Consider the following 23,855-nt stretch of genomic DNA (forward strand, 5'->3'; position numbering starts at 1 on the left):
TAGCGTAATCAATCTTATATACGGATGCATTAACTTTATAGTTCATAACAGAGTCGTCCACTTATCTTGGTGATACAATCATTTTTCGTTCTTATCACTTATAACATATGAGGGCATAAAGTTCCAATACAACAATAAGCGCGATAATGTTTTAGATAAAAGTAGTTCAAAGATCTCCCTTGATGAAAAGAATCGAAGACCCTCGGACATCCAAAGGCTCAACATTATTCCTTGGCCCTCTCTCCTTCGCCCTTTCGAATGACTCGGTCTACTCTTTTGTCACATTGCTACCATCCTCCTCCACCCCATCACCCTCCTCTCCGGTTGCCCGAGTCTCCTTGTGTTGACTCTCTTGATCCAATTGGCCACAATCCTCTCCACCACTCTCTTCCTCCTCCTCCGTCTCCTTCTGTGGACTCTCTTGAACCGATTGACAACCCTTTGTCTCCTCTTCTCCACTCTCTATCTCATCCTTCTCCTCCTCTGGCTGTTGTTGACCTCTTTCAGCACCGTCCTCCCCGATCTTGACCTCCTCCACCTCTGGCATCAGTTGAGCTGGTTCATCACTTGCAACCTTCACCGCCGCCACCTGCTGCCGTTGACTTGGTTGAGTCTCCGGTTCTTGTAGTGAAATAACGGACTCGAATGCCCCCACAAGTGCTCTGACTTTGTTTCTCCTCGTTGCCAGCTTTGCCGCTGTCTCTTCTATGACATCATTATAGGCCGGTGGTGCACCCCTCTCTCTAACCTCCTGCCTCTTTAGCACTACGTTCTCTTGCTCCGCTTTCCCCTCTCCTGCCACCTCCACCACCTTCTCCCTTTGCTGAAACTTCAACCTTTCACCCAGTACTGCGTCCTTTCCATCACCTTCTCTCCCTCGTCGGAATCTCAGCTTCTTCGGCGCTCCCTCATTGCCGCAAACCTTCTTTGACAACTTCCCTGGAGGAGCCCTTGGCTTCCCAGTATCGCTCTCCTCTAAACTGGTGCGGTTCCTGCCTTCAGTGTTGCTCTTTGGGGCCTGTGATCCATGTCGGGCAGCATGACCTTGCACCCCACTGTCGATGAAGAGAACCTTTTCCTCTTGCTCTGGTTTGATCGCACTGGTGGTGGAAGGGGTGCCATTGGCTTCTCGTCTCTTTGGGAAACTTTTTGCCCTCGCGAGATTTTTCCCAACTGTTGGAGCCTTCGATGCTTTCTCTGGAACAACCTTTGGAGAAAGGGCAGCCTTCGGCGAGAGGTCCGTTCTTGATGCCCTCCCTTTGGGGGTTTTATCGGGGGATGATGGTGAGGCAGGCTTCTCCATGGACTTCACAGAAATAAGACGTTTCCTAGCGCCGGCTGATGCTATGGAATCCTCAGCATGCTGCTGCTGGCTCTTGGGGTAGCTGCAGGAGGTGTCATGACATGAGCTCAGGGTTGGCTTGAGATAGTTGGGCATTGGCTTTTCTTTTGCCATGGGGATGTCTCCATTTGGGATTGTTTGTCCCCCATGAGAGAGAAGAACCCTTCGAGGGGTTAAAGGAGCCGAGATGCCCTTCTCTTTGAGGCGGACTTCCTTCACTCCTGTAGCCATGGGCTGAAAGTACCAATATGACAGCAAAAGTTGCTATTTAGAAGGCATAATGCAAGGTTGATGACGGGTATTTGGGATGCACTTCCTTGAAGTTCGTAAATGGCTAGTGCAATGTAAATCTTTTTGTCTTACTATTAAATGGGATTTTATACCTATCATGATTTATTGACCTTTTTCTTTATTATCTTACACTATAATTTCAAATCCCATCTACTTTCGTTAGACATGCTTGTACCAACGGCAATCTTAACAAAGCTCAAGAAAGAACAGAGAAGTTAATTGATCTCTGCTCACCTCTTATTGATAAATAGAGGATATTGACCTCTGATCACCATTGATACAATATCACAATGGACAAAGTGGAAAAACTCCAACAGAAAGCTATGAGTGTATCAGTATGTCAATATCATTGTGATATTATATCTTCAGATCGTTTCAAAGTCTATATAAATTTACAGAGATGCTTATGAAGAAAAATGGGGAAAATAAGGTTAAAACTCATCCAGGCTTTACATACGGAACGTATCATTTCCTTAACTTTTTTCACAGCTGAAAGTGTATTTTACATGAACTTTTAACCATATAAACAAGGGGTTGGGTTATGACTCATGGATGGGTGTGAGCCTGCAGCCATGAATGACAGCAGATATCTGCTAAGGTGGATGGCAACCCTGACCTGGATTTCATCTTGAGCTAAAATTCAGATGTGGCCGAGTCTCCTCCTCGAACCTAACCTTGATGTCAAGTAGCATTAGGATCTTGTAAAATTATCATTTTTAGAAGCAAAATGTATCAACCCAAAAAGTTCAAACATTTGAGATCGACTCGACATAGAACAAATCTCATGAAACACGTCTTCTCCCCTATAAATTGGATGGGCTGTGCATCACAAGTCTATGCCAGAAAGCTTTATCGAACAACAATCCAAAAAATTTTCTGTGATCATTCTACTGCCTAACCTTTTCACGTAGTATGTGTCATTCATGGCACACACATTACAGAGAAGGGTGGCTCAAAATCCAAACAATAAAAGATCTTATGTTTGAACCAAATATCTCATCAAAAAAAAAAAAAAATACAGAGACATACAATCAAAAGACAACGTTAAAAGGATCATTAATACATTGATTTTTACATACATGTACCGAAGACTAATACAACATGACGCCATTCAATCAACATTTTATATATTGTTTACATGAAAGAGCAAGAAAGTCGCAAGTTCATGAGAAATTGCTGCAAATAAAAAAAATGAGATTTACCTTGCGCTTGGAATGGTCAAAACTTTGGTGTCATGAAATTTTCTTTGAGATAGAGATTGCTTCCCTTCCTTGATCGGACGTCATTATGAATGTAGGAAGGGAGCAAAGGGGTTGGAAGATGGAGAGGGAGACAGATAGGTTTTTTTGTAAGGGGAGGAGTTGGTTAGTTATATATGGGTTAATGCAGCCCCCAATCTTCTAAACCGCGGTGGACCGGGTCAATTTGCGGCAGTTGTTTAATTCCGCCAGAATATGCCTGTCCTTGGCCTAATTCTGGGATGAAATGGATAAAAGATAACCTGTATTCAGGAATTCAAGAATCCTACTTTCCCGAACATTTGATTTGTCTAATTTTTTGAATTCTTGCTTTCTCTCACCTCTCGCGTTAGCATACAAGAAAGATAATAGTGGAGAGTTAACGCTATTGGGTCATATACTAATTAAAATATTCTGATCGTGCGATAGTGAAATTTAGACCGTTAAGATGGTCATTGTGACATTATACTGCCATTACATTAAGTTATGGCTGAAATGGATTGGTTTGTGCACGCCAGACTTGGATTAGGCAGCCTCCTATGGAAGTAAACATTGGTTTGACCTGCCTTGTTTTGCTTGCAAGTTAGAACTTGTTGTTTCACAAATTAGAGATTTGTTGGAGAAAAAAAGGAAAAAATAGTAATAGAAAAGAAGCGTTAATGATTTTCCAAGCTTCTTGGCACATAATGAATGTCCTGTTATTATCCATTAGAAGCAGTGCAGGTCTCTAGTACTTGTGACTACAAAAGAAATTTTGGTGGCCTGGTGGACAAATATGGATGAGAATCATTGCTACTATTGTGCCTCGCAGTTCTTCGAGCAACTTAGGAAATGAGAGCAAAACACAAGGGTTTGTGGAACAAAATCTGTGCACAAAGAAAATTCACATCATCAGCGTTAGCGCTCTCTCTTATCAGTAACTTTTGTCATTTTAATCTCAGAAAACAATAAGATAAATTCGTCCAGTTCTGTTTTAATCATCGGAGGTGGACCAACAGGTGTGGAACTTGCTGAAGAGATTGCTGTTTACCATCCTGAGACGAAAGTGACTCTAATCCATATAAGGGCCAAGTTTGCCCGAATTTATAGGACCAGAAGCTTCAAATAAGGCACTAAAATGGTTGAAATCTCAGGAAGTCAAAGTGGTTTTGGAGCAGTCAATCGATCTAGACTCCATTTCCGAAGGAGAGAGCGTTCGCACCGTCTCCAGAAAATTCTATCAAAGCTGATTTCCACTTTGTTCATATGGATAGGCCTTTGGATTCACCTCGGCTCCAGTAGACTATCCTGAAGGAGAGCTTGAACAACTCTGGAACATTGATGGTGGAAAGTTGCTCATCTAATAGGTTTGTTCATTGAAATTACATCATTGTACTTCTCAAGTTATTCCACAGTTCAATAAATAAATGTTTCTACATCGAAATATTAATCTTAGACATGTCAGCAAACTCTTCAAAGCAGATGAAAATTAAACTTGCCATGATTTCTTAAACAAGAAGATTATCTGGATTATTTTTTTCATGAAATTCTTGTTCAATAGAGAAATTCACATTTCCAGCAATTAATCACAAATTCTGCAGACTCAAAAAGAAATGCAGGGTTGCAATTAGAGACCAAGCCTTAGCTAAAAATGCAGATCGCATGACTTTAATTTCTTTCTGCCCTTCATGCAGCAATAGCTTAGAGCACTTGGCATGGGTCATAAATAGAGATTGCCACGCATCTGGCCCCCTTAATAAGAACATGCCTCCAACTCCGGCTTGATATGTTGAGCAAGTACTCGCGCTACTTGGAAATCCATCCTTACGAGGCAAATCTTGTAATGCGGACAGGAAATCAAACAACGATATCTAGCAAAGAACCACGCTGCAGCGCCGGCCAAGAAGTTGAAGCTGTTAATAAAGGGTGGTCAAGAAAGCAAACTGGCTACCCATAAGCCTACTTCTGCCAGGGCAACAGGTTCCGAGGGAAGGAAGCACGGAATGGGTTGCTTCCAATTCTTGACAATCTTTAGGAGTGTACCAGGCATGACAATCGTCTGAACCTACACTAATTCTGCTCCTGGAATGGAGATGCTGCATGCAATACGCATGTCTCCTGTAACAATAGCATGGTTGTGATTATAATGATTTCTCATATGTTGTGTGATTGATCCTTCTTTTGCCATCTTTTTTTTTTTCTGGTCCTGGACAATACTGCAATAGAGATGCACTCTTTATGGTATGGAACGACCATAACCGTTTTGGTAAAGGAAATCAAGTTCTGAGATGCATGTTGGTAATCTACATTCTGAGCTGTCGTTCTGATCAGAAGTTGCACTTCAGTTAGAATTTATGGACTGGTGACGTCCATATCAAGATTAGCCGCATGGGTTGACTTCTTGGTGCATCTGTTATTCTGTCTTATGAAGACATCGCATTTATAGTGCCCCAAAACTAGGAATGTCAGAGGTCGCAATCACTTAACGGAACTCCATGACAATGGATGATCAGGACTATACTGACCTTTGAAGAATGACACCTTGCTGGAAAGATAGCATTAGTAACCTGGAAGGAGAACAGATATCAACCATAGGTGAATATCTAACAGTAACCTTACTTTGAACTCGGGGGAACAAAAAAGTTTGAACTCAAAGATTGAGAGATTCCTCGAACCCACAAATGACAGGTTCCGTTTTCAGATCTTACTTGGCAATAACTTCCGAGAAAAAGCGGCCGTGTCAGAAGGTCCAAAATTTACTTACCTACACTAAATATGCCATAGGATGCAAATGTGAACACACAGGCAAAACCGGTTGACTTCTTTTCAAGTATTGTGTCATGAAAACAGACCAAGCCGCGAAAGCAAAGCTTTACACACACACACACAATCAGGCTTTATTGAGAAAACAAACCAAGGTGCAAGGCTGGTTTCCCATACATATGTTTTACACTGCTGTACATACTTATCATTCCCGCAACTACAACATACGACCATTCGTTTTCTGGGACAACCACTTTTCACCTTTAAAAACAATCATTAAATAATTTAAAAACAATCATTAAATAAAGAAAACAAAAATGCAAGCTCACAACCAAACCTGTGACCTCAGAAAATAAAGAAAAGCTGGATATCAAACAAAATGAAAAAAAAAAAGGGGGTAAAAATGGCGAACCTGTGTTGGTGACAACACGAACTATTTGGGAGCAGAAGCAGCTAAAAAAGCACTGACGCTGTCCCTTCAAACCTAATTATGGGTCCCCTTGACCCAGACTAACTACACTCAACAGGACTAATCGCAAATTCGACTATAAGAGAGTCAAAGGTATGCATATAGATGTGCAAGCCATGTCTCATCCATCCCATGACAACAAGGTGAAGAGGACAAGAAGATGAAGCTAGAGCAATTGGCAGACTTAGAATAACTGAAGAGCCATTTTAAGTCTGTTCTGCCTCCATTTTGGTAGCTTGTAGAAAGCTTCCTTTGTCATGCCAAATTTCTCCTTAAATTCGGCTGAAGATAAATAAGTCTGCCATTGGCCAAGAACAATAAAAAAAATAAATAATTAGGTTGCGATAGATATTTCAATACAGGATCAAATGATCTGATGGTTTACCTCTCGCTTGGTAACATCAATTTCTGTAACAGGATCAGTAGATGATGTCTTCAAGCGTTCATAGGGGAATATCGGTAGCCCTTCTTCATCTTCAGCGTCACCTTCCTTCACATCTTCCTGTATGGTGAGAGCTTCAATTCTACTGCTCATTGAAGTGATGCTGTCCTTCGCATTTGCCTCTGGTTTTGGTTTGTTGATTTCGGGACTCACTTCAGCCAAAGAAATGTAAACAAGTTTGAGTTCTTGCTAACAAATACACTCTTCTGCTTCCAAAAGATTGTTGTCACATACCTTTCAATGATTTTGGTATAATAGTTTCCTTTGGGCGCTCAAAAGAAGAAGAGAGGGCAGCAATTGCTGTTGCCTTTGGAGCCAACTTTGCAGAATCAGGTGTTGCGGATTTTGGATAAAGTTTCCTAACTACTGGAGGAGGGGTTGAGAGATTCCTGGCACTCGGATTCTCGAAGTTAGCAGCTAGTGCATTGAAGGCAGGTGATCTTCCTCTAACTCGAACACGATCAGGGCTGAATGACATGCTTCTAGAGCGCTGAGATTTGTCTGGCACACTAGACCTTCCTCCATATGATGTTGGTGTTCGCCGTTTAGGCTTCTGAGTTGGAGCAAATATCTAATCAGCAAGAAGTTTCCACCAATTTTTCTTTGCAGAAAAATTCTTCAAGCATAGATGAGCAAGAGAAGAGGAGAAAGAAATACTGCTACAGGAATCAATCATGCAGCGGTAGAGTTGTCGGGAAACATCACAATGAATTCTCCTACTTACAATTTAAGTCCAATTCCTAGCAAGTCCTTGTTAACTTTATAGTCGCAGCATGTCAAAGAATTCAATGATTAATGCTTTCAGATATTGTACTCCAACATGGAAGGTCATTTAAAGTTGGCTAGAGAAGACTAAGCATGGCATGCTGCCACAAATGGTCCTCTGTACATTTGGTCTTGATTGTCATTTAGAGACAAACTTGAATAGTGCTCGTGCACATGAAAGAAGGGATAAGGCGGACAAGTTCTGCTATACTGACATGATGAAGCAGATTCCACAGACAAAAAAAAAATAGAGAGAAAGCAACTAGCATATGCATATGGCTTTTTTTTAGTAGATTAATCAACAGCAAGCAATGAAAAAGGAGAGACACCAAACATAGATGACAAGAAGAAGAGGAAGGGGACTTTCTGCTACGATACAAGGAATATACGGACTCACCTTAAACTTGCCCTAGCATTACATGACATTAGAAACTCTCATGCCTATGAACTCCCCATTTCTTGAATCAAAATCCACATATTGTACGAGATTTTTTCGAAAAAAGATATTTAACTTAAAATTGTGATGTAATTGAAAACTATGCAAGCTATATGAGATAAGGAAAGAATAATTTCTTACATCTAATGTTGGAGTTACTCCGTTCTTCACCATTGCTAGCTTCCTCTGGAATGAATTACCATGCATCTGCAACCAAAAAGAAATTTCAAGAGCCATAACATAACCACGATAATGATTATCAGGCCTCGTCTCAATTGTTTGGGGTCAGCATAGCAACATATTAACATGACTAACTGGGTTTCTGAAGTAGAACCACTCAGAAATTCCCTTAATCACATGCATTCCTTCGTTTCCCCCAAAGCAAACATGATTAGCAATTAAAGATGGCACACCACTATAAAAGGCATCAGATGAAGATATGCAGAATTTCAAAGAAGCACCAATGAAGATATGCAGAATTTCAACCATGCAATGGGAATACTTACTGCTGATTTTGCAGAGTCCCAGTTGAAGAAGCGAGTGAAGAAGGGTGGTTCACTTCCTTCTGTAACAATGTATGCTGGAGTTTCTTGAGATAGATTTTCCATAAGAAAATCACGTTCAAGAAATTTCTGGTTGAAGATAGTAATATAAGTATATAAACAACCAAGGAAAATGATGTTCACCAAAATCAAAATGGCAGATGGCTGCCCGCAAAGTAAATATATGAAAGACACCTATTTCTAACAAAGGCATAACAATTCATACCTCTCCAATGCTTAAAGCTTGTGATCTGCTTTTTGAATCAACCTCCTGTCCAACCCAAACAAAGATGTCTGAGTGGCAGTCTAGAATGAATATGTCTTCTGTCATCAGATCATCTTGGGTGAAGTTGAAAATTTCTGTTAACTGCAAGCACAGCATAGCCACATTTAACAACATTAGGTCATTGACACTGGGCAACTAATGCTTAATTCTCACAAGATTAATGCAGAGATTTCCAAGACATACCTTCAAATTGCCTGCATATCCCCATGTACATCACAGCACATATTGGTACAGTGAAACAGAAATTTAACAGCTCAGCCACAATACATGGAATGATAAACAATGCACAACAAATCAAAGGGAAAAAGAATGAAGATTGACAGCAGATTTTTCAACTTCCTACCTTTCGAGTAAGTACACGAGAATAGGTGAGGATCATTTTCTTGTTCTTTCACAATTTTCTGACTGGGGTATTCACATTTGCCTCCTAATAAATTCCAAAACTGCTCCGTTTCTGTTCCCTCCTTCTGTGGTCTGGACTGCATATTTGGCTGAAAATTCCAAGAACATTAATATAAACCAAATTGTTATAAATTTTTATTCTTTTTACAGACTAACTTAGATTCAAGTGTAGTAAAAAAGGGGTAACCTACTGCATGAGGCTTCTGCAATGTGGGGTCTGGGAGGGTTAGACTTACCAGCCTTATCTCTATATGAAGAGACGATGTGTTCATGTTTTGATCCCATGACAACTCAGGTTACAATAGAGCAACCTTACCAATGTACCAAGGCTTACCCTCTAGATTCAAGTATAGGATGGTAATATTTTTATTCATTTCCCGAAAAAAGAAAGAACTCATAATAGTTTCAAGATCCACTTGCCCAGCATGGGCGAACCAGTACTAGTGCCTAGCATGGGTGCCATGACACTTATTAAGCTCTTTATATAAACTATTTTTAAAATGTTTTTAAATCCTTTTCTTGGCATAGTGTCGCTTGTGTGCCAGCACGGCATGGCTAGTACCATGCTAGTGGGTTACTTACTGATCAGCACCCTTACTTGAATCCTTGCCTTCACCTAACTTCCATTTTACTAGAATCAATAATAAGCTGATTTATTACTGGTCCTAAAGACACTATGACAGTCTGACCAAAAATCAGATGCATAGAACTCTTGTTTCCAAATGTAAAAGGAGAGTCCAGATAATTTGCACCATTCATTCAGTCGGTGCAGGAATAATATCAGGCCAATAGGCTGCCAGAGTTATAAAATGAAAAAACCAAGGAACATAATGTACTTCATGGTTACGGAAGCTACAGCAATACTGATAGCCACACAGGAATATGATAACACTGAGAAGATTTGAGGGTCAATTGGATAATAAAGACATGATCAAGTTTAAGAACTACAAAATTTATCTGGGTCATTAATATGGACCTGATCATGTCTAGAACTTTACATCATAAATGATGCTTCTCTGTAAAATAATGTAACATTTAGAACTTTCCATCTAATACTCTCAACATTGACATATAATTGAACAAGCCACATGAATTGAAGCCTGCTACATCAAGAGCATCCAAGGAAGTCAATTCTGGAATCAGGTCATGGAACGTGTAGGAACAACTGCAGAAGGTGGCCCAAATCAGACCTTAAACATGTTACCAATTTGAAGTTATCCTTTTGCAACTACAGAAGCTGCAAATCTCAACTTCCATTGCTAACAAATAATCCAATCATGTGTCATCAGATGCAGGGAGGAAAGTCAGATAGTTTCTGCTGAGCTTCTATTGCAGGATCTTATGAGAGTCTACAGTTGGGAGGAAAAAAATCTGATGGAAGAAAATTATGCAAAAGGAGAGTCCCTGATGTATTAGAGAACTCAGAGGAGAGAAAATTGGGAACCAGATCATATGATCAAATCGCTTAAGCCAATGCATTGAAGTTCCAATCCTTGAGAACTATTACTGTTTGAGCTTCTTTCCCCTAGTGTTTGATGAAAAATGTATATGACAAATGGATTTTAAATCCTTAAAACTTAGAAAGTAAATAGAACTAAGCTTTTAGTCTTTTAATTGGATACAAGGTACTATTTAACAAAAGTGAGACGTACCTGGTACCGAACACAAACATGTTTTGCCTGTCTAGCAATTTTATGACCATTAAAATATTGGAGTATATGTTCCATATTATTTTCCAATATTGATAAACTACGATCAGGAAATGGTTCGTAAGAGAAAAACCACATGACAAAGAAAACACATTCTCAGTCTTTGAATTGCAGATAAATCAATTATGGAATCTTCACAAGATTAATCTGATCATATTCACAAAAATTCTATCACACCTTAATCAGATCCAGTTGTCTCTCAAGTAGTTCTTGGTCAACTGTGGTGGTGAGGCTTCCAGACCATGTGAAGACAGTATTGCCACTATGTAATATGTAACAGTAACACGAATTCAGAGATGATGCCACCTGATCAAAGTTAAACAAGAAATCAGCAATAATGCTCTATGATAAAAATTACCTTTAGTTACATAAATTTGTTTATGAAATAGATTAAAGATGACAAACTTAAGAACATACTGGATCAACTTGAATTGCTTGCATATTATCTGGTCCAGATCCTTGAACTCGAAAAAGTGCAATGCCATCCTCTGAATATGTCTCATCAGTGATGGCATTTTCTGCAACATATTTCTTATATCCAGAGCTAAGACCACCCTGTAAAGTTACAAATATAACTAGTTTCAATATAGCTCTTGATGCTATGATTAAACCTATCACATAATGGAGCAATATGGAAATAAAAAGGAGTTCACTCTGCAGCATAGACTTTGATAACACAAACAAACCTTATACACAACGAAGCTCTGGAAGATAGAGAAGAATTGAATAGGTTCCTTTCCTTCATAAAAGCGAGCCTGCACGTGCATAGTCAGGAAATCATTAAGACCATAATAAATTAGTATAAATATTAATTTAGTCCATTCAAATGAAGTGATGCGATTAACAAATTACCTGAACAGCCTGCGACTTTAAAGATTCAACCATCTTGCTAGCAAGTAAAATAGCTGCAGCCTTCTCCTCCTGTAATCAGTTAGAGATGATCCCGTACATAAGAATTAACAATACTGCAAGCTTCAACATCCATGACCAATGAATATTGAATCCAGTGTTGATACAGGTTTGACTTATAATTCTATAAAGAACTCTTCTTAATAGTTCCGCATGAGCCACACCTCCAGACATTGAATATATGCAGGATGCTTATAAAGCTGAACAGGTGCACGAAATGTATTGAAATTCACAATCATACAAGAATTTGTAAGTCAAGTATCCTCGTCCAAACAAAATTCCTTCTGACTGAAGCATCAACTATAACAATGTTAATATATATTCAAACCCTCAATAACTGAACTACAAGAAAATCATGTATAGAGGCATGCTAAGCACAATATGAAGACTTCTTATAGTAACAACCCACTTCGGAAGAATATGGTGAATAGACGGAACAAAGGGAATGAAATGGTTATAATGGGGATCAGCACAACCATGTCACCAGTAGCACTTAACATAGGTTGCATCACAACCTTTCTAATATCATACATCTACCTCAAGGTGGTAGTGCATCCACAATCCAATTACATACAACAAATACATTTGATCGGTACTACTACAACTTTCTCTAAGATAGCACACCTTTCTAACATCATACATCAGCCTCATGGTTACAAGGGGGCATCCTTTTTCTTCTTCTTTCTCTTTTCTTTCTTCCTTCTTTCCTTCCTTTCTTTCTCACATAGATAGGTTTTGGAGTCCTGACTCCATTCCAATCCCATTTTATCATAGGGACGGAACAGGACAACTGGGATGCCCCTATCTCGTCAGGACTTAAAACCTTGGTTCCACCTTAGCCATATTCCAGTTAAAAATGCAGCAAACAACACATACTATCAGTTTGCCATCACCTCCATCCAAAGCATTGGATCGGGTATAGATCTGCCAGCGCTGAAGAATATCTACGATGATCTACTATACAACAATAAAGAGGAGTTGCAGAAATGTAGTCTCCTACCAGCATAAGTAGGACATACATGAATTGACTGTAATGTGTGATAGTTCAACAAGTTCCAATAGACGGAGCATCATCGATTTTTTGACCAATTATGACATGAAGACTTTCTTCCACAAGTCAATTGATGCTTTTAGTTAGGTGCATAGCACTCACTACATCTTCAAAGGAGGTGATTAATCAGATAAGAGAGCACAATATCATACAGATGGTCACTGATAATGACTACCAAGAGATCTTGATGGATAGGTGGCTACCTATATTCTTGACCCCATGTGCTGCATATTGCATTAATTTCATATTGATAGACATTAGGAAGACTTATAGAGTGAAGCATGTCATGGAGTTAATCCAGTCCATCACATAGTTCATCTACAAACACATATGGGTGCTTGCTTTGATAAATAGACAAAGGGTGACATCTTGAGGCTGGTAGTCATACGGTTGGTGACGAACTACATTGCACTCGATAGCCTTATTGAGAAAAAAGCAAGCTTGTGTTAGATGTTCATCAATGCCATGTGACAATAGCACGATATACTCAAATCAGCACTAAGGGAAGTCAAGGGAAGTGCTTAGCGACTAGCCAACAAATTTGGTAGTAGGCTGAAGGATTGTGAAGACTATTGAGCCATTATATGAAGTGTTGAGAGTAGTAAATAAGGCTGAGACCAATGCATAGCAAGAAATATCCCCAGATGGACTTCCTCTACCATATGATGATTGCTGCAAAGCCCCGGATCAAGGAGGTTGACCCCAAGGCATATGCGGGAGTATATTGCCATCATCAACCTTAGAGGATGATTATCAGATGGATAGAAAGTTGTATCTAGCAAGTAATTTCACTCGTATACCTATTCTTCACATACTATTGTGTGTTTTGAGCACAATTGTTATATTAAATCAATTGTAAACTATATTGATAGCTTATTATATGAACCTAAGGTTCCAGTATACCATTTCCCAAGTTAGATTTGGATAAGGAACTTCTAGCTTCCCTATGCAATCTTATTTATAAGATGAAGCCCAATCCAAGGGTCGCTGCCCTATACTTGGAAGAGTTAACTTTATCAACTTTGTCAACTAGTATAAATGATTGACATCATATAACATATATCTTTTCTACAAATACAAATGTTTAGGGAGAGCTCAAGTAGTTTCAACGATAAGCTAGTTGTAGCAAGCAAAACAAGAATGAGTTCGGATATTTTAAGATATGGACTACAATTGTTACTTGGATGTTATATAATTAGTATTTAGTAGTGTCTAATATGTAGTTTTCTTGAATACTTTTGTAGCTGAAAGGTAGATCTACTTTAGCTTGTCATCTTGGAACCTAAGATTGTTGGTGATCTAAATCCTCTCACAGACGGTCTCCTCCAATGGCCATTAGCATAACTGGTCCACATTCGCCTTCATCCACAGCAAACAAAGAAACCACCTTATATAAAACGGTTGAATGATCTTATGTACATCCATTACAATCTGCATCTGTGGCTAAGGTGCACTGAGAAGAAAGTCAAGCCGAAGTATAACAACCATAAAAAGAATCTAATGATTGGATGGCTTGAGGGTCAATGGCAGGAGCCAGAGCTAGATGAGCCAGGACTACCTCATCAACTAGCCAATTTTATAGCCCTAAAGGCTAGGGTGGATACGGAGCAATAAGTAGAATGACATATTCCACAATAAGTTCCAATCGATGACCTACAAGAGTCTAGAGGGAGCCAATCATTGCATAGCTCCACATCAAAGATATCTTCTTCATAGTTCGATTGAGAGGTGGTGAGGAGAGTCCACCACAGTACCCAATCTAGTTAGGTTGGAGGGCCCACTCGATCCTCCTAGCAAAATCAAGGCAAGAAGACAACAATTCAAGCTACCAATAAAGGCAAAGGAAAGGCAGATACATCTTTTTTCGAGAGATTTGAAGGGAGATTCATTCACCTTGATTCAAAGATCAGATCACCACACGACACCAGCAATAACAGTTCATCTAATGATGCATCATATAGCTAAGGAGGTAGTGAGGCACAAGGCGCCACAGTTTATGACTCACAACCCCAGGGCCCAAGATGATCTTTAATTCACCCGTGAGTCCCGATTTACTCATGCCACACAGGATCGGGATCATGGTGCACAACCTGATGGAGTTTTTGAGAACACCATTGCATATAGGAGATGGCTCCACGTGATCTTTTAGAGATGATGATGTTGCGGCATATGACATTGCACATAGAGTATGGTCCCTGAATGTATCTTGTTCCAAGTTGCACATCAAACCCTATTCTACACTGGTAGCCTATGACCTTCATGCATATGAATCGTCTCAGGCGCCATACTTAAATGGTTGCTATCCTTCGCAGCTTCAGCCATCTTTCATGTTAGATTTTGCTATGAGCATTTTTGGAGGCTAGACCAATTTTAGAGTCAGATGGATGACTCTTCTCAAAGTAGCTTTCCAGTAGACTACAGATTGATCATGGAGGCTTATCACAATATGAATCTCTTAGAAAGTTGGTATGACACCCTCCAGAATATTATTATGATCCCAACATCTCTGAATCACATCAACACTCAACCACATTTTAGATGTCGGTGTACATTATATACTTTAGATACATTAAAACCAATTCAATTTGTTGTATTCTATGTGTTTATACTCAAAAATATATTGGATGGACATATCCCAATTCTATTTCTTGATAAAAAGACATCAAAACAAGATTAAACCATATATTGGACAACAAACCCAATATATTTTGACTATATATCCCAAAAAAAATGAGAAAACAAAAAAACAATAATCAAAATAGTGTACCAGTCAGCTGATCGGTATGCCAAGGCATACCGAGTTTATATAGTATCAAACTGCCTACCAACTGATATGGGTCCCAGTACCAGTATAGTGAAGGTGTGGCTGGCTTATCACCTCTCATATGTGGTCAATTTTTGGAGAGACAAGGAAGTCCTGATATCCGAAGGAGTTGACAAACAAGTCAACCTCATTAAAACTAAAAGCATAAGCCGGTAAGTTTTAGGCCCAAGTACATAAATCTATTTATTTCTAATTATTCCATGAGGGACCAAACCTACACATGATCCTCAACAATCTCTACCATGTGAATCAAAAATTTCAACTCTCCCTCGAGTTGAATCCACTACTCGTAATAAGACTTCATGCCCAAATACACTTTTATGTGCACGTGTCCACAGCCCAAGAGCCCATTCTCCAAGAGTCATACTTTCCCAGTGTTGTACCGCTCAAGTCCAATATCTTGCTCTCCAAGAGCCATGTTTCACCTCACATTTACAAGCAATCTTGCAAGAACTATTGCTGAGTATAAGCTCAAATCTAGTGCCTTGTTCCATCAAGTTCACTTGCTGCATCAGTCTGGCGCACCAAGGCCAATATGACTCAATCTACCAACCAGCATGTTACCATTCTTCATTAGAGCTACAATTCCGACACCTTTATAGGTCCGAGAGTTATCCAAGAATGTCAATCATTGACTCTAATGCCGCTTGCTGGGAGACAGGGCAGACCTATTATTAGCAGTTAGACATACATTTTGAGACCCATTTCAACCTAAAAGCCTAAGCACTTAAGTTTTAGGTCCAATCATCTATATCCATCCATCCACTTCTCATTAATAATTCCATAGGGAGCTAAACTCGACACATGATCTTAACAACAATTAGATTATTACAGCATTTCCACACTTACCATTTGAGCAACATATGCAAAAAAACTAGAATTGCCATATAGGATGGAAGACACATAATAGCCCATGCTCCCGCCAATTAATTTGAGGATGATAATATGCGAACTTCATTCCGACGATCTTTCAACAGCAGATCTTTGCAAAAATATTGCATTGCATTGTAGTCCATGTTTAAATCTTTAAATATGTATGGGCCAACATGAGACAGAATATGTTGCTGTTTACTGCTAGTGATTTATCAAAATAGCCTGTCAATATGACCATTTGCCACAATTTATCTAACAAAATCTCAAGCTGAAAGGAATTGGAAATGCATTGTGAACAGAGGGAACATTTAATAAAACAAATTAGTGCAACATACAATTTGCCTTCAACAATTCATGTAAATTCAGATTACATAAAGAGAAAAAGAAATGAAAAGCCTTCCAGGATGCATGCAGGCTCATATGATAAGAATAAAACCATAAGATTAGCCATAGTTCATTTATAAAATAAAAATTTTTCAAGGATGTGATTAGAAATTGAGACAAAAAAATAAATAAATGATTGTCAGCCAGATATATTTACAGAACATATTTAAATACAACTTACACTTCAGAAATTCATAATCACGTTAGTAGCATTTTTTCTATATTGAATCTTAGAAACCACATAGATATTCAAAACTCAAATATATGTTTTCCAGGAGTACAAGGAAAAATGCTAATTAAATTGCTAAAAAGATATTTACCTCAATGCTTTTTTTTCCAAACCAAGTGCCAATAATATATTCTTCTTTATCTTCACCAGGGTATGTATATTGAAATATATAGCAATCCCCACTATAAAACTTAGACTGATCAGAGGATGGAATAAGAATCTTTTCCTTGCTGTTTACACGCCAAACCTGTGCATTGAAGTCGGACATTATATTTAGCATTTGAGCCTATAATCTAAAGCGCAACATGCAATCAGGCTAGCAGCCTCATCATCATGAACATAAATACAGATATATAGTTATTTGTAGTAATGGTCGTTATTAGTTGAATGGTAGTCACAATTATGACATCCGCACAGAATGTGAATGGAAAAGGAGTTAAAATAGCACCTGCAAATTGCCCGTACAATCAATATATGGTTGAGGTTCTTCTTCTTTTACAGGAGCAGCTTTCATAAGACCTTTAACATTTAATCCTTGGCGTCTAAGAAGTGCTACATGTGAAGAGGGAAAATGTGATGAACAACCTTGTTAACTGCACAGCCTTATTAACTCCACAAAAGAAATTAATGATACAGACATGGATGTAAGGGGGGTTGCATTTTGATATTCTCACTTACCTGCAACTTTGCCCCTACCATCCTCAGATACAGCCACATCAGTTGTTTGCGGCCATTTATCAAATTTTGAACGGAACATTACAGTCTCAAATCCCTCAATAATGCGAATAATATGAGCTTTTGGTCGGCTAGGGTCATGAAGTAATTCCTGCATGGCATTTACACAAAAAAATATCATCAGAAATCGTAATTCAATTAACCAGGGTTAAGAAAATATCAAGGGTCTGTTGGATGCCAAACCATAGTAACCATGTGACATTTCTCATAGAGTTGGATGAGTATAAGACACAACTGGGGGAAGCTATTGCTTTCACAATTACAGGGTTTTTGGGATACCAGAATCTAACTAACAAGGGGATCTCAGAAATCCCAAAAATCTTGGGACTGAAAGTTAAACAACCTCCCCCTTACCCTCCCACCTCTCCATCTTCTTGCTTCCTCTCCTCAACCCCTCTCACATCGATAAGGTAGCAGGTCATCCAAACAGACCCTTGACAAGAAAGAAATGAATTACTTCTGCAGCAGCGCTTGCACTTTTCCTCTCTTCTAGTGACGTATTTCTGCCCATCCAGATGTAGATTTCAGCCCCACAATCTAACAAGTAACACTTATTTGTATCTAATAAATCTCGTGCCAAGGAATCTGCTTCAATAGGCACCATCTGCCCCTTATCAACACTACAAAGGTAAAATTTTTATCAGAAATGACATGTATTAGATAATCTTTGCTCAGCTGACCAGATTCTAGGATGAAGAAAACATGTGCAGTGATGGCTCACATAATGAAAATTTCAGAAATGGCATCATGAGAACGATTACCAGAATAACTTTGTAGAAAAGGCCACCCCATTTCTATCATCATCAGAGGCCACCTTTCTAGGAAGAGGAGCAAAGCCACCAAAGAAACCCCAAAATTCTCCAGCCTCCGCATCCGCCATTAACTTCCCATCCTCTAGCGACAACAATTTCCAAATAATCAGATCTAATCATCGTCAGTCCAACCACTAATAAGATCTCCTGAACAAAATCGACTTACCAACAGCCGCCACCTCGCACTTCCCATCATGATAAGTATCTTTAATATATTGCACAACTTCAAGAGCTTTAGCCCTTTCCTGAATGGATGAGTTGGCTCCATTAAACTGAAAAATCTTGGACTTCGTATCCAGAATGAATATGTCATCATGGTTGAGAGAAGATCTAGCAAAAGGAACCTGCTGGCAAAGAAAACGCTCACCCAAGAAATTCAAGACAGAAGAGAAATCTGATGTCTTTATCTGATACACAGTGATATATGACTTGCCTCTTTGACATGGACAACATGTTTCCCTCTGCAGACAAATAAGCGTATCACATGCTCACGTTCATTGACTTCAGTATGCTTGAAACCAGATGCCACCCCACCTTCTTGTGGTATGATACATGGTTTGAAATAGGAGAGGAATTTCTCAGTCTCATGACCCTGTACCTCACGGTATTGAACAGCTCGTCCTCCAAGGGCTGCATCGAGTTCAACAGTTTTGATTGCAGCAGTCCCAGCTTCATCCTGAATAAATTAATGATTCAGAATTATCATCAGATTAAAAGCATCACCATCACTATTGTTCAAAAGTAATGTCAAGTAGGTTTTATGGCTGACCTGACTAGTATCTTTACCAAGCCAATAATGGATATCATGACGAAGAGAACCATTTTTCAAGGCAGTTGTCTGTTAAAAAATCAAGATTTTATTTATTAGCATAGAAGGAAAATTGAGTTGATGGAATTCTTGGAAGACACACAACATCAAGAAGAAAATCACAAGTTCATTAAGAAGCAGGATGGTAAACAACATTTCATCTACATATATTTATAGCTAATATTACAGCAAAAACAAAGAACAAGTCAATTTAAAACATCCAGCAGAGCACAATAAAAATTCATAGGCCTGAACTTCCACTATAAAGTTATTAAAGTTGTACAAACTAGCATTCTTAGAAGTAGATGCACTGATGACACAAAACTGAAATAATAGTTCATGAGATCCAAATCAATTTAGAAGGCCGCACTAGTAGCAGATGTGGATACCACATGGCACGCATGTGCATGCATGCATGCTCTAATTATATATATATTGTAAAGCATAACAAACTACCTTCAAAATTACATAAGCATCTCCAGTAAAAAATTTTCCATAGGACGACTTTGGCACTGGCACTGGACGAAAGTTTTCGACTCGCCATATCTCCAATCCACTGATTGGCATTAAGGAATACAAAATCTGTATATATCAGGATAGCACTGCTTCCAAATGAAGACAATGAAAACTATTTAAAACAGCAAGGCAACAATGCTTGCCATTTTATCAAAATACAATACATATACAGCTAAATATTCAAGATCATCTAGCTTCCATTTACTATGACCAACAATTCCTTATCCAATTTACAAGAGCCGCCACTGTAAATCCTTTTCCACAGTAGTGCCGTCTTATAAGAATGGTGGGATTCTTTCTAGTTCATAGTTTAGTTTTTGCATGATTTATACTCTGTTCCACCCATATGAAATATCTGCTTGGCTAATTAGATCCTGAAAGTTTCATCCTTTAAGAGTACCTTGAACCAAGCAATCATGCGATCCATTTTCTGATGGTTAGCACAAGCTACTTCTCCATTCCCAAAAAACCTTGCTTTGAAAACTGACAAGTCATTCAAATATTCAATTACTAAATGTAGTGAGGCATTGAACTTAGCACTTAGCACAATCTACAACTTTTTGAAAGACAGCCTCTTCAACAGCCTGAAGTTGAATCAAGCACATGTATGGTTTACATCATAAGGAATATAATGGGAATCGCACTTGCTACCTTGAACTTTATCATATATGTTGGATATTCATATTAGTTTTATAATTACAAGATGCAGGATAATTTTGAACTTGTCAACTACTCATGTCTGCTTTCAAAGAAAATGATCACCATTAATTGTCATCAGAAACAATGTTCTGAAGAAAGGCTTATAAGAGCTGTAAGTAATGGCATAGCATCTGTGCAAAATGTACTACAACAGCCTAAGATTTTGAAAAAAATGATTAAATTAAAGTATAAGGATACGCCTTTTGTCCAGCCCCCTGGAAAGCAGAATCCAAATCCTTCATAGAAACTGCCATATTGTCCTCAGGCCTTCTGGAACCACTCTCTCTTGACTCTGGCTTCAAACCGGAAGCAGAAAATTTCTGCAAATGGACATTCATAGGTGAAGAGATGATTAACCCAAGGCAACCAAAATCAGAACAACATTACTAACTTGACAAAATAGATAATAAAAGAGAAAGTAACTGTAAGTTTTTTTGAAGGGAGAAAGATCACAGCAAGCATTCTATAAATATATAAAATTCTTGAAATTTAAATTTCCAGTGGGCAAATTATTGCCCATTTCAGCCATAGATGAAGAACTGTGTACGTAAAGGTAATTTCCAATAGGAAAACGATTCCATTTGTAGATGAAGACCTGTGTACATTAAAGCTTCAGATTCTTCAAAACATGACAACATGAAACTGTGCAACAGGCTAATTCAGAAACAAACTCATGTAAAGGTTTCCAGGTCTGATGGCTGACAACAAACTAAATGAATTTGGAGACAATGACAATTGACAAAGTTTGGAAGCAAAGCCTTTTTAATTAAAATTTTATTAAAAAAAGATATATCAGTCATCTCTGTGGGTGATTAATACTGAGATGAACTAGGATCTTGGTTTATCTTAGTCAAAAAGGAAGGTGGGAAACTATGAAAGGAACCAAAATATTTAGAGATCTTGGCCAATATATCAGAATTAAGATATAGAAATCTTGGCCAGCATGGTAAAACCAAGACGGGCAGCTGTTTTAATGCATTGATTTATTAATTTGAAAATCCACCTAAGATTAAAAAAAATGCATTATTGGAAACTATTAGCCAGTATAACACCATAACAGCTTACATCTCAGAAGTCAGAATATATCATTTACATTGACTGAGATAATAAGGGCCAAGAACTTTTATACACCATACTGGTAAGCATCCGATACTAATTCAAACTGATATCTTGACCAAGATGAAAACTTTTCTCAAAGCTAGTTTATCAAAAACTGAAGGGGGAAAACTAAACAATTAAAAGTCAAGTCCTTGATTTTTATACAAAATGATAGACATGGTGAGGAAGGATGGATAATATCCAACAGGCACCAAATACAAGAAGCATAGATGAATTTAAACTAAAGTGGAATTGTAAGAATGATGAATCAGACAAGAACATCTACATTGTGCATCAAATGCATGACAGGAAGATAGAATTTTCATCACATGCACGGCTAACTAAGTGACATGGAAGAAATGTTGAAAATCATTGCATGGTGGCCTTACCGTTGAAATTTAAAATATCGGATGCAAGAGGAAAGGACTTCTACAAAAACTAGAGGTCATGAGATGATATATGTTCTCAAATATGTTTCATAGATAAAGAGTGCATGGCATTCCAAAGGCAATGCAATTAGATGAAAAGCAATCACATCAACATGGATAGTATGCATCACAGAGACAGGCAAGAACTGAGCATAGAATACTTGCAGATCAGAGTTGGTGTCACAATCTAAAGCCACGAATGGAGAGCTATGATATTTTGGTAAAAGCAACATGGTTACTTGTGTCAGGAATTTCGCTTGTACCCTCTGGGTTGTGGGAGCGCTCCAGACAATTCAAAAGCTTATAAACCACAATATGAATGAGGACTGTGCATTGAAGATTTCCAGATCACGCTGAGTTAAATATTATGCAACTCAATGCAGAAAGAAGAGATTTTTACTCAATCCAATGACTCAGATTAAGGGAACTGGAGACCTCACGAGTGACTCTACAGAAAATACCACTCACCCAAAGTCCAAAACATGAACAACAATCCTCGATTCAATTCAAAAAAATTTGATTTTAGACAATCACAGGTAAGTGAGAACGGTCTACTCCCCCGTCACGATGTAGAAAGATTAGATTTTCTTCACTGACCAACCAGCTCTAATCCCAAGAACCAAATAGATTCCTACTCCAGAAACATCGAATCCAGTCTCCCAGCGGGCCAGAGCATACCGACCATGGAAACTTCACAAGAAAGGCAAACACCAAAACCGATGACAATGATTCAAGTCCCAGATCCACCTCCCTACCTTAACGACCGCCCCCCGGCCCACTTCCCAACCAATCCAAAGAAATCCCGATCAAAACCAAACCAAGAAACAGAGATGCAGCATCTCAGAAACCAGATCGGGCCCCGAAGCTCAAGAAAGAGCCACAGGTAATTAAAGACGCCATTAGAAACTAGAATTCAGTCGTTTCATTGCGAATTAAAGAAACGACAGCTATAATTGTCTACACCATTCAAAAAATCGGGAGAAAATCGACAAAAATTCTCGGTGTTCGACCTCACCTCTGCGTTCCAAGTACCAACTTGCCGGCGCGACCCTCCTGAGAGGGCGACGATGGCGCAAGAATCGGTCTGAGGGCGCAAACCCTAGACCTCGATCGATCTAGAAGACAAAGGAAGAAGGAAAAAGGTCCAGAAAAGCAAAAATGTGCGTGTACGTGAGAGAGAGAGAGAGAGAGGGGCGAATGTGAGTGCGGGGCGTGCTTATCACTATTGGAAGCAAAGGACCCAGTGATGGTGTGGAAAGATTTTAAAAAATATAATTGAACGATTAAATTAAAAATACAACAAGTTTTAGTAAATCTTGGTGGATTAATTAAGGAGGGGTAAAAAAGTAAGAAAACAAAAATCCGGCTCTTTTTAGCCTCCTAGGTGTGCAGAGGGGATGAGGCGGCCACCGGCCACCATGATGCCGAAAAGGGCACAGAGGGGACGGTGGGGTGGACGTGGTGGGCCTACCGACATAACTCTATCCCGCTCCACTCGGATTGCTGGATTCACCTGAGCTTTAAGGATGACACGTATAAAATTTGGTGGGGCCCTTGCGTTTCTGAGACGTGTCGGGCGCTGGAACTGCGAAATTGCTGTCTGTTGTTGCGCAGGTTTCAAGGATTTCTTATCTGCTGATGCCGCGGGGAGGCAAAATCTGTGGCACCGATGATACAGTGGCGGTTGGGGAGCTCTTTTCTCGAATAATACAAAAAAAAATTTTTTTTATCAAAATATATTCAAACCAAACTTATTTACCAAAATGATGTAAGAGGGAAAAACGCCATTTTGAATGGCGTTTTTCCCCCTGCCACGTCACTCCCC

At 38.9% G+C, this 23,855-nt stretch overlaps 2 protein-coding genes and 1 long non-coding RNA gene across 3 annotated transcripts; all 3 read right to left on the minus strand.

Annotated features, from left to right (window-relative positions):
• Positions 1–236: 236 nt before the first annotated feature.
• On the minus strand, positions 237–2,961 carry LOC105039287 (uncharacterized). Its single transcript, XM_010915395.4, has 2 exons — positions 2,836–2,961; positions 237–1,576 (listed from the first exon to the last, which is right to left on the minus strand). The coding sequence occupies exon 2, from the start codon at positions 1,571–1,573 to the stop codon at positions 269–271; it is 1,305 nt and encodes a 434-aa protein (XP_010913697.1). The 5' UTR covers positions 1,574–1,576; positions 2,836–2,961; the 3' UTR covers positions 237–268.
• A 2,767-nt stretch (positions 2,962–5,728) lies between these two features.
• Positions 5,729–6,159, minus strand: LOC140852460 (uncharacterized). Its single transcript, XR_012135314.1, has 2 exons — positions 6,026–6,159; positions 5,729–5,874 (listed from the first exon to the last, which is right to left on the minus strand). It is a non-coding gene; the product is annotated as an uncharacterized lncRNA (long non-coding RNA).
• Positions 6,160–6,249: 90 nt separating this feature from the next.
• LOC105039288 (villin-5) lies at positions 6,250–23,222 on the minus strand. Its single transcript, XM_073245573.1, has 22 exons — positions 23,046–23,222; positions 20,703–20,824; positions 19,746–19,845; positions 19,251–19,319; positions 18,915–19,157; positions 18,648–18,825; positions 18,431–18,563; positions 18,127–18,289; positions 17,613–17,760; positions 17,383–17,486; positions 17,026–17,181; positions 11,517–11,585; positions 11,351–11,419; positions 11,082–11,219; positions 10,842–10,970; positions 8,890–9,044; positions 8,494–8,680; positions 8,232–8,357; positions 7,867–7,932; positions 6,759–7,077; positions 6,468–6,676; positions 6,250–6,380 (listed from the first exon to the last, which is right to left on the minus strand). Exons 2-22 carry the CDS (start codon positions 20,756–20,758, stop codon positions 6,267–6,269), a joined length of 2,931 nt encoding a protein of 976 aa, XP_073101674.1. The 5' UTR covers positions 20,759–20,824; positions 23,046–23,222; the 3' UTR covers positions 6,250–6,266.
• Between the last annotated feature and the right edge of the window lie 633 nt (positions 23,223–23,855).

The sequence above is a fragment of the Elaeis guineensis genome, chromosome 1 (assembly GCF_000442705.2).
Source record: "Elaeis guineensis isolate ETL-2024a chromosome 1, EG11, whole genome shotgun sequence".
NCBI lineage: Eukaryota > Viridiplantae > Streptophyta > Magnoliopsida > Arecales > Arecaceae > Elaeis > Elaeis guineensis.